The sequence below is a fragment of the Rhynchophorus ferrugineus genome, unplaced genomic scaffold (genome assembly GCF_030347505.1).
Source record: "Rhynchophorus ferrugineus isolate W39M unplaced genomic scaffold, kcgeb_rfMv2 rfM2, whole genome shotgun sequence".
NCBI classification, from domain to species: domain Eukaryota; kingdom Metazoa; phylum Arthropoda; class Insecta; order Coleoptera; family Curculionidae; genus Rhynchophorus; species Rhynchophorus ferrugineus.
Genome location: NW_027472581.1, coordinates 91,461,890 through 91,475,492, shown reverse-complemented (window position 1 = coordinate 91,475,492; position 13,603 = coordinate 91,461,890). Strand labels below are relative to the sequence as shown.

Here is a 13,603-nt window from a genome sequence, read left to right as displayed (position 1 = left end):
AAATTAATAATGTTACTCTTCCCATAGATACTAATAACGAAGAAATTAGAAACATTAGATTTCCCATGTAGATGCTTATTTAGATCCAAAAAAAATTGGAAACAGCCAGTAATATCATACATCATAATAGTAACAGATCATACTCATTCATTGCAAAATTCTAGTTTTCAGTTGTTTTGAAATATTTGCGTTTATATTTTAAATTATTCATATTGATCTTGCTTTCCCTTTAAATATTTATAAATATGCAATGTTATTATGTAAAGCGTCATTAATAGAATTTCTGGTTTATATAAACATCCCAAAAACCTTCATTTCAGAGCTGGTTTAGCTGCTTCCAATTTTGAATACTCCACACCTAATAATACATATAACATGTTTGTTGTCTGTCTGTTAAAATAAAAGTAAAGATAAATTTAAGATCATTATTACATAAAATTATCAAAATTATAAATATAAGCTATAGGTCACTAAACATAAAATACTATTAATACTCCTTTTGAACTGTTGAAATGTTGAAATTAAATTCTGAATCATTAAACCACGTATTAATAAACTCTCAACATCAAACAGTTTTACAAGTGAGCTTCGAGCTAAATATCTACTAATTAAATTCTTTTATAACCTAACTGAACTACTATCACACATCAAGTAGAAAAGAGTGAAGTGTTACTTTTAGAATGTGTATTGATATGTTTAGCCTAAATACGTCCATATCATTTCAGTTATTTAAATTTTAATATTTTCACTAGTTCATTTGTATAGATATCCCCATAATATGCTATAGATGTAAATGTTTTTATAGATGTATAGAATAGTTCCGTCATGTTATAGGAATAATAAATTTCCTATATAACGAAATATATTTTGTAGGCTCAAGAACGTCATGGCTCGGCAGAAGACAGAATTCAGCGACTGGAGGCCAACTTAGATGAGAAAAATGCCGAACTTGTTCGTCTCAACCAAAGATTAAAGATGAACGAAGATCACAATTCCAGGTTATCGGCTACCGTCGACAAGTTGTTATCAGAATCAAACGATAGGCTTCAAGACCATCTCAAAGAAAGAATGCATGCTCTACAGGTATATAACTTGGTGAGACTTTGGATTTAGACGGTGATGTTTATGAGTGTTTTAACAGGAAAAGAATAATCTCACGCAAGAGCTTGATAAAACGAGGAAGATGATGGAAGAAGTCGATCAACAGAAATCTGAAATCATGAAGGAACTTGCAAAGTCTAGGTTGGAGATAGATAATGTAAAGAGGCAGATGCTTCAGCAAGAAATTGCATACAACATTCAACAAACAGATGCGTTAACAAGGTACGTCACCTTTTAGAGATTAATAATTATATTTTTGTAGACTCTATAGACGAAAACATTTAATTGTTCATCTGAACATGCTTGTTTGATCATGTTGTATCAGCAATTTTCTAATTCTGCACGATTTATCCAATTGTAGATCTTTGTCGCCTAACGCTATTGATGCTACAAACTTCTCACGTAGCGCCAGTCATTCCAGCTTCGATACACATTCCCTACCAAGGAGAGCTAATAAAAGTAGGACTCCGATAGAAGAGGACCCTAATAAAATGCCGTTCGGTTCTAGATCAATGGCTGAACATGAGTGGGAAAAATTACAGCAAGCTCATGTTCTGGCCAACGTGCAGCAGGCATTCGACGTGTCCAGTGACGCCGAAGGGGATGATAATGAGAGTTTATTTAGGTTAGTTTGGCTTACCGCACTTGCTCTTCGCATTTCGACATTCATTTTGATTTCTCGTATTCTTCACTTCACTAAATCATCTCATCAGAGTTAAGTTTTAAACAGTGCCTTTCTAAATTCAGTTTTGAAAAAGTAATCCATATTTTTATTTAACGTTTAAAAACAAAATGCATGATACAAGTGCAACATGTATCGTACTTTCTCTATTGATTTCTTTTTTCTATTCTGACATATGCAGGGGATGAAATTTATAAAACTATGAAAAAAAATTATACTAGTAGTAAAATAAACCGCCTACTGCCTCCAAAATAATTGATAATAGAAATATACTTCGATAAACTATGAATTACTTTTCACGCACCTAGTAACAGGTCAATTGAAAAGTTCCCGGCCAACCATAGTAAAACACATTTTTTTGACAAAACTAGTTTTTTTTATTCAACATAATTCCCTTCAAGGGTGATACACTGATTATAGCGACCCTCCAACTTTTTGATACCATTTTTGTAGTACGATTTGTCCTTTGCTTCAAAATAGACCTCGGTTTCGACGATCACCTCTTCATTCGACGATAATTTCTTCCCTGCGAGCATTCTTTTGAGATCTGAAACAGGAAATAGTCGCTGGAGGCCAGATCTGGAGAATAAGGTGGATGAGGAAGCAATTCGAAGCCCAATTCACGGATTTTTGCCATCGCTTTCACTGACTTGTGACACGGTGTATTGTCTTGGTGAAGCAGCACTTTCTTTTTCTTCAAATGAGGCCGTTTTTCGGCGATTTCGTCCTTTAAACGGTCCAATAACACTATGTAATAGTCGCTGTTGATGGTCCTTCTTGTCAATGAAAACTAATCCATGCGCATCCCAAAATAGAGACGCCATAACCTTACCAGCTGACTGTTGCGTTTTCCCACGCTTTGAAGCGGGTTCATCGTGTGCAGTCCACTCGGATTATTGTCGACTGGACTTCACAGTGAAATGATGGAGCCATGTTTCGTCCATTGTCACATATCGACGCAAAAACTCGGGTTTGTTACGCTTGATCATCTTCAAACACTGCTCCGAATCATCAACTCGTCGTTGTTTTTGGTCAAAAGTGAGCTCGCTTGCACAGAGCTGTCTCATACCCAAACATTCGTGAATGATATAATGTACACGTTCAGTTGATATCTTTAGAGTGTCTGCTATTGCATTCAATTTGAATTTACGGTCATTCAAAATCATTTTGTGGATTTTTAAAATGTTTTTGTCGGTAACAATCTCTTTTGGGCGTCCACTGCGTTCACCGTCTTCGGTGCTCATTTCACCACGTCTAAACTTAGCATACCAATCCTCGATGGTTGATTTTCCTGGGGCAGTGTCCGGCATCAAGCCAAGTTTTTGCTTCAACTGTATGTTTTCCCTTCAAAAGTAATATTTTATCAGCACGCGAAATTCCATTTTATCCATTTTTTTCAGAATAACAAAAGTTGGTTCACTTAAAATGCTATAATTCACTAACTAATTTTCCGACAGCTGTCAAAATTTATACACGCATCTTTTGAGGGTTAGGGCTAACTAAAAACATATAAATTTAATTCTTGTGGCGCCATCTATATGTCAGGCCGGGGACTATATTGCCCTGTTATTTGTATATTGTAAAAGTTATTCACTAATATATATTACTAATTTTAGTACTGCTGATATTCTATCACCTTCTGGTCATACTGATGCTCAAACCTTGGCTATGATGTTGCAAGAACAACTCGACGCTATAAACAACGAGATTCGTCTTATTCAAGAGGAGAAACAAAACACGGAAGCCCGAGCCGAAGAACTTGAATCCCGCGTGGGTAGTATGGAACACATGAATCTTCTGGCCAGAGGAAGGAGCCTCGAACGACAATCTCCTCCTGTAAGCGGTAGATCTACTCCAAAGTCACACCATAGCCCTCAGAGGGATTACTTACATAAGTATCACACGGTGAGCTGGGTTACTCCTATTCCCTGTCAATTTTTTTATTGTTAAATTTCATTTGACTTACTAGGGACGTTGTTTTGAATGCCATTCTTAAATTTCGATTATTTAACTAATTGGCAAAATAACCGTTCATTTTTTAAATTAATTCATTGCGGTCATCGAAATTTTATTATTATTTTGTCAGTTAGTCTAGCATGCCTTTTTATATTTAAAGCACTTTATCAATGATTGAATAAATACTTTTTCTCTTGTTTGACTAAGGGAGTATGAAATCTCAAGAACCAGTCAAAACAGTATTTTGTTATTATTTGCGCTAACTGTTCAATAATAATATCATATTTTTAATTTGTTACTGTTTTGTCTGGTATTGTCATCGATGTGATGTTGTAGGCCCCAGCAAGTATGTCTCCAGCTCATTTGCAACAATATCACTCGACTTTGAGTCCAGGCACTTTGTCTGAATCGTTACCATCTAGTCAGGTTTGTGCCGATATCATACATACCTACTTGATTTTTACACACTTACTGCTCAGAAAACATAAATATAGATTGGATATTTTCAGTTGGTTTAGTTTTGTTTTAATAGGTAGAGTTAGATTTAAACAAAATAATTATGTATTACAAAAACATAAACCAGTTGAAAATAATGCAAAGCTTATGAGGATTATGAAGTCTATTCAGATTTTCTTAAATTAACTATAGCATTAATATTATTATATCTGGCCAATAAAAACATTTTATACTTCGAAAAGCTTGTAGATATTAAACTTCAAGCTTGCTATATTATTTTTTAATACTAGGTTGTTTAATAAGTTCGCCAAACACCGTCTAATCGTCCACTGTATAACTGAATATTCGACATCACTTTAACACTTTATCTTTCTTAATAGACCAAAGTTCATAATGTCATTGATTTTTTAAAGGTATTCTTACGCTCGTTCATATCTGGATTATCAGTTCCCGGATTTTTGTGCTGTTTTATGATCTATTGAATTCAAAGGCCTAAATCTCAAATATTGTTGGTGTTCTTTATTTGAAAATATTAAAGTCGCAGCAAGCTGTGTACACAATTCGTGCCAGCATTCCCTATTAATAAAACAAAACACATTCGAGTGTCAGTTAAAGGATTCAAAATATATTGTGCTCGATTTTATCACTGGATGAGATTTGGAACTACCACCATCAATCTGAATCAAGACAAGATGGTAAGGATGAATGCAAAGCAGGCGTAGTGGTAGGTTATCTAAAATACATGATCATTGAAATAAGCATATTGAAGTTACTCTAGAAATAATTGTTTTTATTACTATAAAACCAATTTTTATTATCTAGAAATTATTGAACAACTTAGTATCACCGGAACTTTTTTAAACTGAATTTTTTAATAATGATGAAATTATTATCTATACAAATCTTGTAAATTATAAATAATAACCATATAAATCAAACTTAATTTTTTTAAACTGGTTTATTTTTTATAATTACAATACATAACTATTATATACAATACGGTTGTGGTTAGGTTAAGGAAATATTGAATCGGCTTTTGCCACAAGAAAAAACCATGAGCAGTTTAAGTTTTCTCAAAATTATTTTGTTGGCTTCCTCAAACTACTCACCTCGCTGTAAATTGTCGCACACTACAACACAATATAGAGCTGTACATTATCGATTTTTTTGGTTTAAGTATCATTCGATTTATTTAGTTCGAAAAGATGGAATTTTGGTGATATCCCTTTTTATAGGTTTCAGTAAAGTGATGCCCCTTAATATTCCCGTTTAGTTTAGTCCTTTTTTGATTTATTTGTAATTACCATGGATAAAAATAAATGGCTTATGTATAATAATGCATGCTGTGATGAAATTGACTGTGCATGTTGAATTATTTAATTATCAGCAGAAAGGAATTGATTAAAATACATACAAAAAGTATTGACGAATGGAGTTACCATTTTATTTTAATGGAGGCACCCAACTTGCTTACATGCTTCAACAAATTAAGCATTACATTTAACATGTAGATTTCAATGATACTCTTTACCCATAAACATAAAAACAAGTAATTTAATTTCAATATTATTATAAAGGACATCATTGAATATTTACATAATTGGACATGTTTATACTAATATGAAATATTTTCAATCAATATTGCTGTTTGAAATATCCAAACCATCTTTTATACAAGTCAATCTGATATAAAACACCAATATTTGATAAAGTCAATATATAACTTAATAAGGGTTATATACAATCGTTTTATCCGATATTATATAATATTCAGTTACAACTCGCCCCATTAACATCGGAGATGTCCAGAGAAGAAATGCATCTGGCTGATGGCAATGGTGGTGCAGCTTCACCGTTAACAGCGCGTTCAATTAGATTGGAAAGAGTCGCTCAAGCACTGGCTCATAGTCAAGAAGAATTAAGAAGGTAAATTTGTTTATTGATTATTTATTTTAGGACTATTCCGCAGTCTTCATTGAAATATTCTTATTATCTTTTTCATATCGTAATTATCACTTTATTAATAATCATATCGTTATTCACTCCTTTGCAAAGACGAACTGGTGCAAGTGGGATTTCCCCTGGAATGACATACAGGTTAACGATTTTCTAATTTTGCTTTAATGGAAATCTGTATCGCAAGCTTAAATATTACTGCTTCCAAATTAAAATTAAGGTCATTGAAATGTTTCCAAGAAAAGAAATCCAAGACTACACTATATCAAAGTATTAAAAATTACGAAACTATTTTTGGTCTACTTGATTAATTTCAATGGCCTTTGATATATAAGGATTAACTTTATTTTAAATATACCATATATATTACATTATTATTATTATTATTGTCAAAGTTTCTCTGAGTAAAATTTTTTAATTAACAAGTGTCGGTCTTATTTGATTTGATATTAAAAAACTAATGATCACTTATTGAAGATACATAAGAAAACGTTTTTATAAGTATATAATATCAGTTACAAAATTTTAATTGTAGTTAATCCTTGCTTTGTCAATATAAGCTATAGTCTATTCATTAATTATTACTCATTACTCTGAGAGTTAAAACTCAGAGTTGGTGCGGCAAAATTGTAATGTTTCGACGTCACCAATAACCACAATGCATTACAAAAAAAACTGTGAATAGACTATATTAATTACTCCAAGAACATACATGTCTAAATGTTATTGCTGAATTACTTTTACCTTATGATCAATATATACTGTGTTAAAAGTAGTTCAGTAAAATACTTTCACTGCTATGTGGTCTTTCTGGTGTCTTGCATGCCTAGAGTTAGCATAGCTTAGATCGTAGCGTAGCATATATGTGTTTAGGCAAGGGCAGAACACACACACGCCTCCATCACCTCTATCCTCTCGTCATAGCAGCCAAGAGAGCCTGCATAAGAACGCCTACGGTGCTGCGGCAGCCTTATCCCGAGAAGTCAATTCTGCAGCGGCAGCAGCGGCGGCAGCAGCAGCTCAAAAGAAGAAGGGCATCAAGAGCAGTTTAGGCAGGTTCTTCAGCAAAAAGGAGAAGGTATTGTTGTTTTCTATGATTTATTCATACAAAAAGGAAATTATGTCCAAGTTTTTATTGTTTTTTGTTTAAATTTTTGGAAAAGACTTCATCTCTTAGATATTGTTCTTATTTCTTTACAATCATGATATTTAAATGTTTTATTATAGTTAGCGAATTACATTTTAATGGGAGAAATAGGTGTAGTGATAGGTGTGACGGCATATTTCGGATCATTTTTATGAATTTTTTTAGCCAATTATGAATAAACATACTGTACATGTATTTGAAGAGTTTATAAACAAATTTTCAATTTTTTTTAAATCACACAATGAAGATATCAGCTGTTGCTCGTTGTATCTTCATCCATGTAGGCGATTTGTTTACACTCTGGAGGTCACAATTTTCATTTGAAACAAATTTTTCAAAAAAAAGTTTTTTAAAAGTATCTCTTCTATATGAATTATCATTAAAAAGATCGAAAATTAATTAATTTTTTACCTTCTAGTTCACAGGGAAACTGTATATATAAAGATATGTGTAAACTTTCTAAGAGCTAGAATGTACACAAATTCGAAAAACATTTGGAGAAAAACGCGCTTGAAAGTTAGAGTAACAGTAGAGATAAGTTTACGGAGTTAATTTAAACAACTTAGTAATTAATCATCTCTCCCAGCACCATATTGCAGTCCTTCATCAGCTTTATAGGTGTCATTTTCGGCTTGCTGATGTTCTTGAGAGATTTTCGAACTTCTTTACTATCCAGAGAGCTGCGTCGATTTTGTTGAATTGCGATTGTCAACTTGTTGGGAATAATTGAAGCTTCTGCTGCCAACGATAATATTAAGCTTGTTCAGAATGGTTAAAATACTGGAAGTTCATTCATTAAATAAGCACGTAGCTAAATATGCCGAGACCTCAATAATTTTTAAACCAGTTTTGGAACCAATCGCTAAACCGTCATTTGCCTAAACACGCGTAAACATCTCCCGATAAATCTTCACCCATTCACCGCAGGACGCGCATTACAACGCTTATAACTATTAAATGATTTGGAATTTTACTTTCAAATTTTCAGAGTATATTCTTGAATAGTTGTTTGAATGTTTTGAAACCTCTACACCTATTTCCCCCCTCAATGCAGTCATTTATAAAATTGTAGATATGATAGATATTTACTTTGACAAAATAGAATTGAAAAAAAGCGTGGACTATATTTTCACGTAACCTAATTCATTTTAATTTCATTAATTAATTGAATTTCCAAAAGGTCAAGGGAAAAGACATGCCCGGCACAGAAAGCAATCTGAACTTAAGCCAAAGCAGTATTGGAGTTCCGGATGGTGACTTGAGCGACAGCATGAGTATATCCGGAAAGATCGGCCAAAAATCCGGAGATTTTGACCGTCGTCAGAAGAAAAAGTAATATAACCCCTCACTTGAATATCACTTGGTGATTTAATGTAATTTAACGGATCCACAGAGAACGAGATTATAGACACGAACTTCTCGCGGAAGCAATGAAAGCAGGAACACCGTTTGCATTATGGAATGGACCTACCATCGTTGCCTGGTTGGAGTTATGGGTTGGTATGCCAGCCTGGTACGTAGCAGCTTGCAGAGCCAATGTTAAATCAGGGGCGATCATGAGCGCTTTAAGTGATACAGAAATCCAAAGAGAAATAGGTAAGAGTATTTTCCTACTAACCAAAAACAACAAAAATTGTTTAACCAAATATTACCTACTTTTATTTATTTTAGGAATAAGTAACCCGCTCCATCGACTTAAATTACGCTTAGCAATTCAGGAAATGGTATCTTTAACATCACCTAGCGCTCCCAAAACCTCTCGTACCACCTTAGCATTCGGTGATATGAACCATGAATGGGTAGGTAACTGTTGGTTGCCTTCTTTGGGGTTGCCACAGTATCGTACTACCTTTATGGAATGCCTAGTCGATGCCAGAATGCTGGATCATCTTAACAAAAAGGATTTGAGGGGACAGCTCAAGATGGTAGATAGTTTTCATAGGTATGTTGATGTTTGACACGATCGTTAATGGATATTTTTGAAAATCGATTTTATTAATTACAGGACTAGTTTGCAATTCGGTATATCTTGTTTAAAGCGATTAAATTACGATAGAAATTTATTGGAAGATAGAAGGAAAAATAGCGAAAATAGTAATTCCGATGTGTTAGTTTGGAGCAATGACCGTCTGATTAGATGGGTTGTTATGATAGGATTAAAGGCAAGTTTGAATTAATCGCCAGATAAAAGAAATTTTTATAAATATTTTTTGTTGCAGGAATATGGTAATAATTTATTGGAGTCTGGTGTTCATGGCGCTTTAATAGCTTTAGATGAGAGTTTTGATGCCAACAGTATGGCGTTAGCCTTACAAATCCCAACACAAAATACACAGGTAATGTTCTTCTTCCAATAATATATTTAAAAGTTACCTGATAAACAATGATATTATTATCGTACTTTGAATCAGCTCTCCTTGTTTTTTTCTTGTGTGAAAATGAATACTTTAAATTGGATTCAAAAGACATCGAAAAATTCTTGAAAATTACGTCAGCATTCATTTATTTTAGTAATTTTATTAAGTTTCATTTGAAAAAACAAGAAACAACTCTTGTTTCATGGAGCTTTAATAACTTTAGATGAGAGTCTCGATATCAACAGTATATATGGCGTTAGCTTTACAGATCCCAACAGGAAATACACAGGTAATGTTCTTCTTCCAATAGTATATTTAAAAGTTACCTGATAAACAATGATATTATTATCGTACTTTGGATCAACACTCCTTTTTTTTTCTTGTGTGAACATGAAAATTTTAAACCTGATTCAAAAACATCGAAAAATTCTTGAAAATTACGTCAACATTCATTTATTTTAGTAATTTTATTAAGTTTCATTTGAAAAAACAAGAAACCACTCTTGTTTCATGGAGCTTTAATAACTTTAGATGAGAGTTTCGTTATCAACAGTATATATGGCGTTAGCCTTACTAATCCCAACACAAAATACACAGCTAATGTTCTTCTTCCAATAATATATTTAAAAGTTACGTGATAAACAATGATATTATTATCGTACTTTGGATCAGCTCTCCTTGTTTTTTTCTTGTGTGAAACTGAATGCTTTAAATTGGATTCAAAAGACATCGACAAATTCTTCGAAATTACGTCAACATTCATTTATTTTAGAATTTTATTAAATTTCATTTGAAAAAACAAGAAACAGCCCTCATTTCATGGAGCTTTAATAACTTTAGATGAGAGTCTCGATATCAACAGTATATATGGCGTTGGCCTTACAAATCCCAACACAAAATACACAGCTAATGTTCTTCTTCCAATAATATATTTAAAAGTTACCTGATAAACAATCATATTATTATCGTACTTTGGATCAGCTCTCCTTGTTTTTTTCTTGTGTGAAAATGAATGCTTTAAATTGGATTCAAAAGACATCGAAAAATTCTTCGAAATTACGTCAACATTCATTTATTTTAGTAATTTTATTAAGTTTCATTTGAAAAAACTAGAAACCACTCTTGTTTCTTGGAGCTTTAATAACTTTAGATGAGAGTTTCGATATCAACAGTATATATGGCGTTAGCCTTACAAATCCCAACAGAAAATACGCAGGTAATGTTCTTCCAATAATATATTTAAAAGTTACCTGATAAAAAATCATATTATTATCGTACTTTGGATCAGCACTCCTTGTTTTTTTCTTGTGTGAAAATGAATGCTTTAAATTGGATTCAAAAGACATCGAAAAATTCTTCGAAATTACGTCAACATTCATTTATTTTAGTAATTTTATTAAGTTTCATTTGAAAAAACAAGAAACAACTCTTGTTTCATGGAGCTTTAATAACTTTAGATTAGAGTTTCGATATCAACAGTATATATGGCGTTAGCCTTACAAATCCCAACAGAAAATACGCAGGTAATGTTCTTCCAATAATATATTTAAAAGTTACCTGATAAAAAATCATATTATTATCGTACTTTGGATCAGAACTCCTTGTTTTTTTCTTGTGTGAAAATGAATGCTTTAAATTGGATTCAAAAGACATCGAAAAATTCTTCGAAATTACGTCAACATTCATTTATTTTAGTAATTTTATTAAGTTTCATTTGAAAAAACAAGAAACAACTCTTGTTTCATGGAGCTTTAATAACTTTAGATGAGAGTTTCGATATCAACAGTATATATGGCGTTAGCCTTACAAATCCCAACAGAAAATACGCAGGTAATGTTCTTCCAATAATATATTTAAAAGTTACCTGATAAAAAATCATATTATTATCGTACTTTGGATCAGCACTCCTTGTTTTTTTCTTGTGTGAAAATGAATGCTTTAAATTGGATTCAAAAAACATCGAAAAATTCTTGAAAATTACGTCAACATTCATTTATTTTAGTAATTTTATTAAGTTTCATTTGAAAAAACAAGAAACAACTCTTGTTTCATGGAGCTTTAATAACTTTAGATGAGAGTTTCGATATCAACAGTATATATGGCGTTAGCCTTACAAATCCCAACACAAAATACACAGTAATGTTCTTCCAATAATATATTTAAAAGTTACCTGATAAAAAATCATATTATTATCGTACTTTGGATCAGCACTCCTTGTTTTTTCTTGTGTGAACATGAAAGCTTTAAATTCGATTCAAAAAACAACTTGAAGTTTCATTTGAGAAAAAAAATCAATTAACTGTTTTTTTTTCAGGCAAGACAGACTCTAGAAGTGGAATACAATAACTTGTTGAGGGCGGCAACCGAACGAAGACCTGAGGATATGCGGTCCTGATATGGATCCGGAGAGATGCGAACCTAAGTCTATTTAAGTAAATTTGGAAGAAATCTCTTGACCATGTAGTGTTCTGCTGCTCTGAATGTGCGAAGCAGCCTGTGTGCTACCTCCCTAATCGTTGATATTGCATTTGATCGCGAAATTATTAGAAACATATTGTTGTCAGCAGGGCTCTAACTCTACTTTTAATAGTTTTGCGATAATACTATAGCCCTGCACAGATTAAACTTGACATACCTGTAAACTTGTATATTTGATAATTAACGTTTCATGAAAATATAATTAGCTTAACTAGTTTTATGTTTTGTACATAAATATACCTGTATTTATTATGGATAAAATATTGTTAATATGATTATTCTTTGATATTTAGCTATTTTATTTAGGTTTAAATTAGTTTAATAATGTCATTATTTATTTAGATGACTAAAGTGACATATATCAATTGTCAGATTTTGATGTTTTGTTCTTTTGTTTTATTATAGTGAAATGTGTATAAATCTATTATTAAAACAAAACCTTTATGATGTAACAGGTCAGTCGGTAAGACAACACTTGCCTGGCCTACTTGTAAAAATAGTTCGACAGTGTTTTTCATGAGATTACTTTGAAATATTATTAAGTATGCAAGTTTTACTATTGACTGGGTATGTTAAGGTGAATGTAAGATTGACTATGAGCTTTAAACCAAGAATAAAACCTTGTGTTGTAATAACTTATAGTATTATATAAATAATAATTGTACATTAATAAAGTTTGTTTTCTAAACGCTCTGGAGAAATATATTACGGTTACTCTATCCAACAGAAAACGATATCGAATTAAATAATGCCAATGCCAAAACGGAGGCCTACAAAACCGAATATATTCCTCTTTGGCTTTTTTTTAACCCTTAGTATTAGCTAACGGGTATCACTTTATTTGGGATATAATTTTATTCTGCATTAATTTTTTTTACCATTTAACACTAACCATTAATTGTTATATAGGTTTTAATTTACATATGGATAATATGTGTGTGTGCAACTCGACGCACGATACCTATAACCCGTGGTTCGAATACCGCATCTTTTAGTTTAATTCATTAACTATTCTTGTCAAATTTCACCACGATTTTCGTTCTCGTTTCGAACATGATAAATATGTAAAATTCTTTCGCAAATTTGTTAATAGATTTTTTAATTTGTTGATAATGGCTATACAAGACTTTTGTCGAACCGTAGTTAACAGGACCTTTTACATCTTTGGATGAACCATTAATTCAGAGTGTATATTAGTTGTAAATGCTTTGTGTATGAACGAATAATGTGACCATGTTCTTTTTCTGTCGGAGCGGGATGAAGGAAGAAGTTATCATTTTTACAGTTGTAAAAATGTATGGTTGAAGAATGTAATCGAGTGGTTTGTACAGCTTTCTGTTGAAAACAGCTTTATTCCAATATGAGAGTTCTGCAAAGATTAAAACAAATAATATTCAGTTTAATGTATGAAAATTCAGTGAAGCTTCATCTTTACCATATACAACATAACACGTTTTTCACTACTGCACA

At 32.2% G+C, this 13,603-nt stretch overlaps 1 protein-coding gene across 15 annotated transcripts in view; it reads left to right on the top strand.

The window, feature by feature from the left end:
* Liprin-alpha (PTPRF interacting protein alpha) overlaps positions 1-12,419 on the top strand; it is a 348,725-nt gene extending 336,306 nt beyond the window's left edge. For 5 of the 15 annotated variants that reach the window (XM_076396953.1, XM_076396951.1, XM_076396960.1 and 2 more), the window contains 14 exons: positions 874-1,083; positions 1,142-1,323; positions 1,463-1,726; positions 3,400-3,688; positions 4,076-4,165; positions 5,970-6,121; positions 6,251-6,292; positions 7,025-7,229; positions 8,479-8,630; positions 8,692-8,894; positions 8,970-9,240; positions 9,304-9,460; positions 9,518-9,634; positions 11,970-12,419. In XM_076396953.1, the coding sequence (XP_076253068.1) occupies positions 874-1,083; positions 1,142-1,323; positions 1,463-1,726; positions 3,400-3,688; positions 4,076-4,165; positions 5,970-6,121; positions 6,251-6,292; positions 7,025-7,229; positions 8,479-8,630; positions 8,692-8,894; positions 8,970-9,240; positions 9,304-9,460; positions 9,518-9,634; positions 11,970-12,050 (2,415 nt within the window). In that variant the 3' untranslated portion in view covers positions 12,051-12,419. The remainder of the gene's footprint in view (positions 1-873; positions 1,084-1,141; positions 1,324-1,462; positions 1,727-3,399; positions 3,689-4,075; positions 4,166-5,969; positions 6,122-6,250; positions 6,293-7,024; positions 7,230-8,478; positions 8,631-8,691; positions 8,895-8,969; positions 9,241-9,303; positions 9,461-9,517; positions 9,635-11,969) is intronic. The other 10 variants (XM_076396963.1, XM_076396962.1, XM_076396959.1 and 7 more) reach the window with 7 other exon arrangements.
* Positions 12,420-13,603: the final 1,184 nt, after the last annotated feature.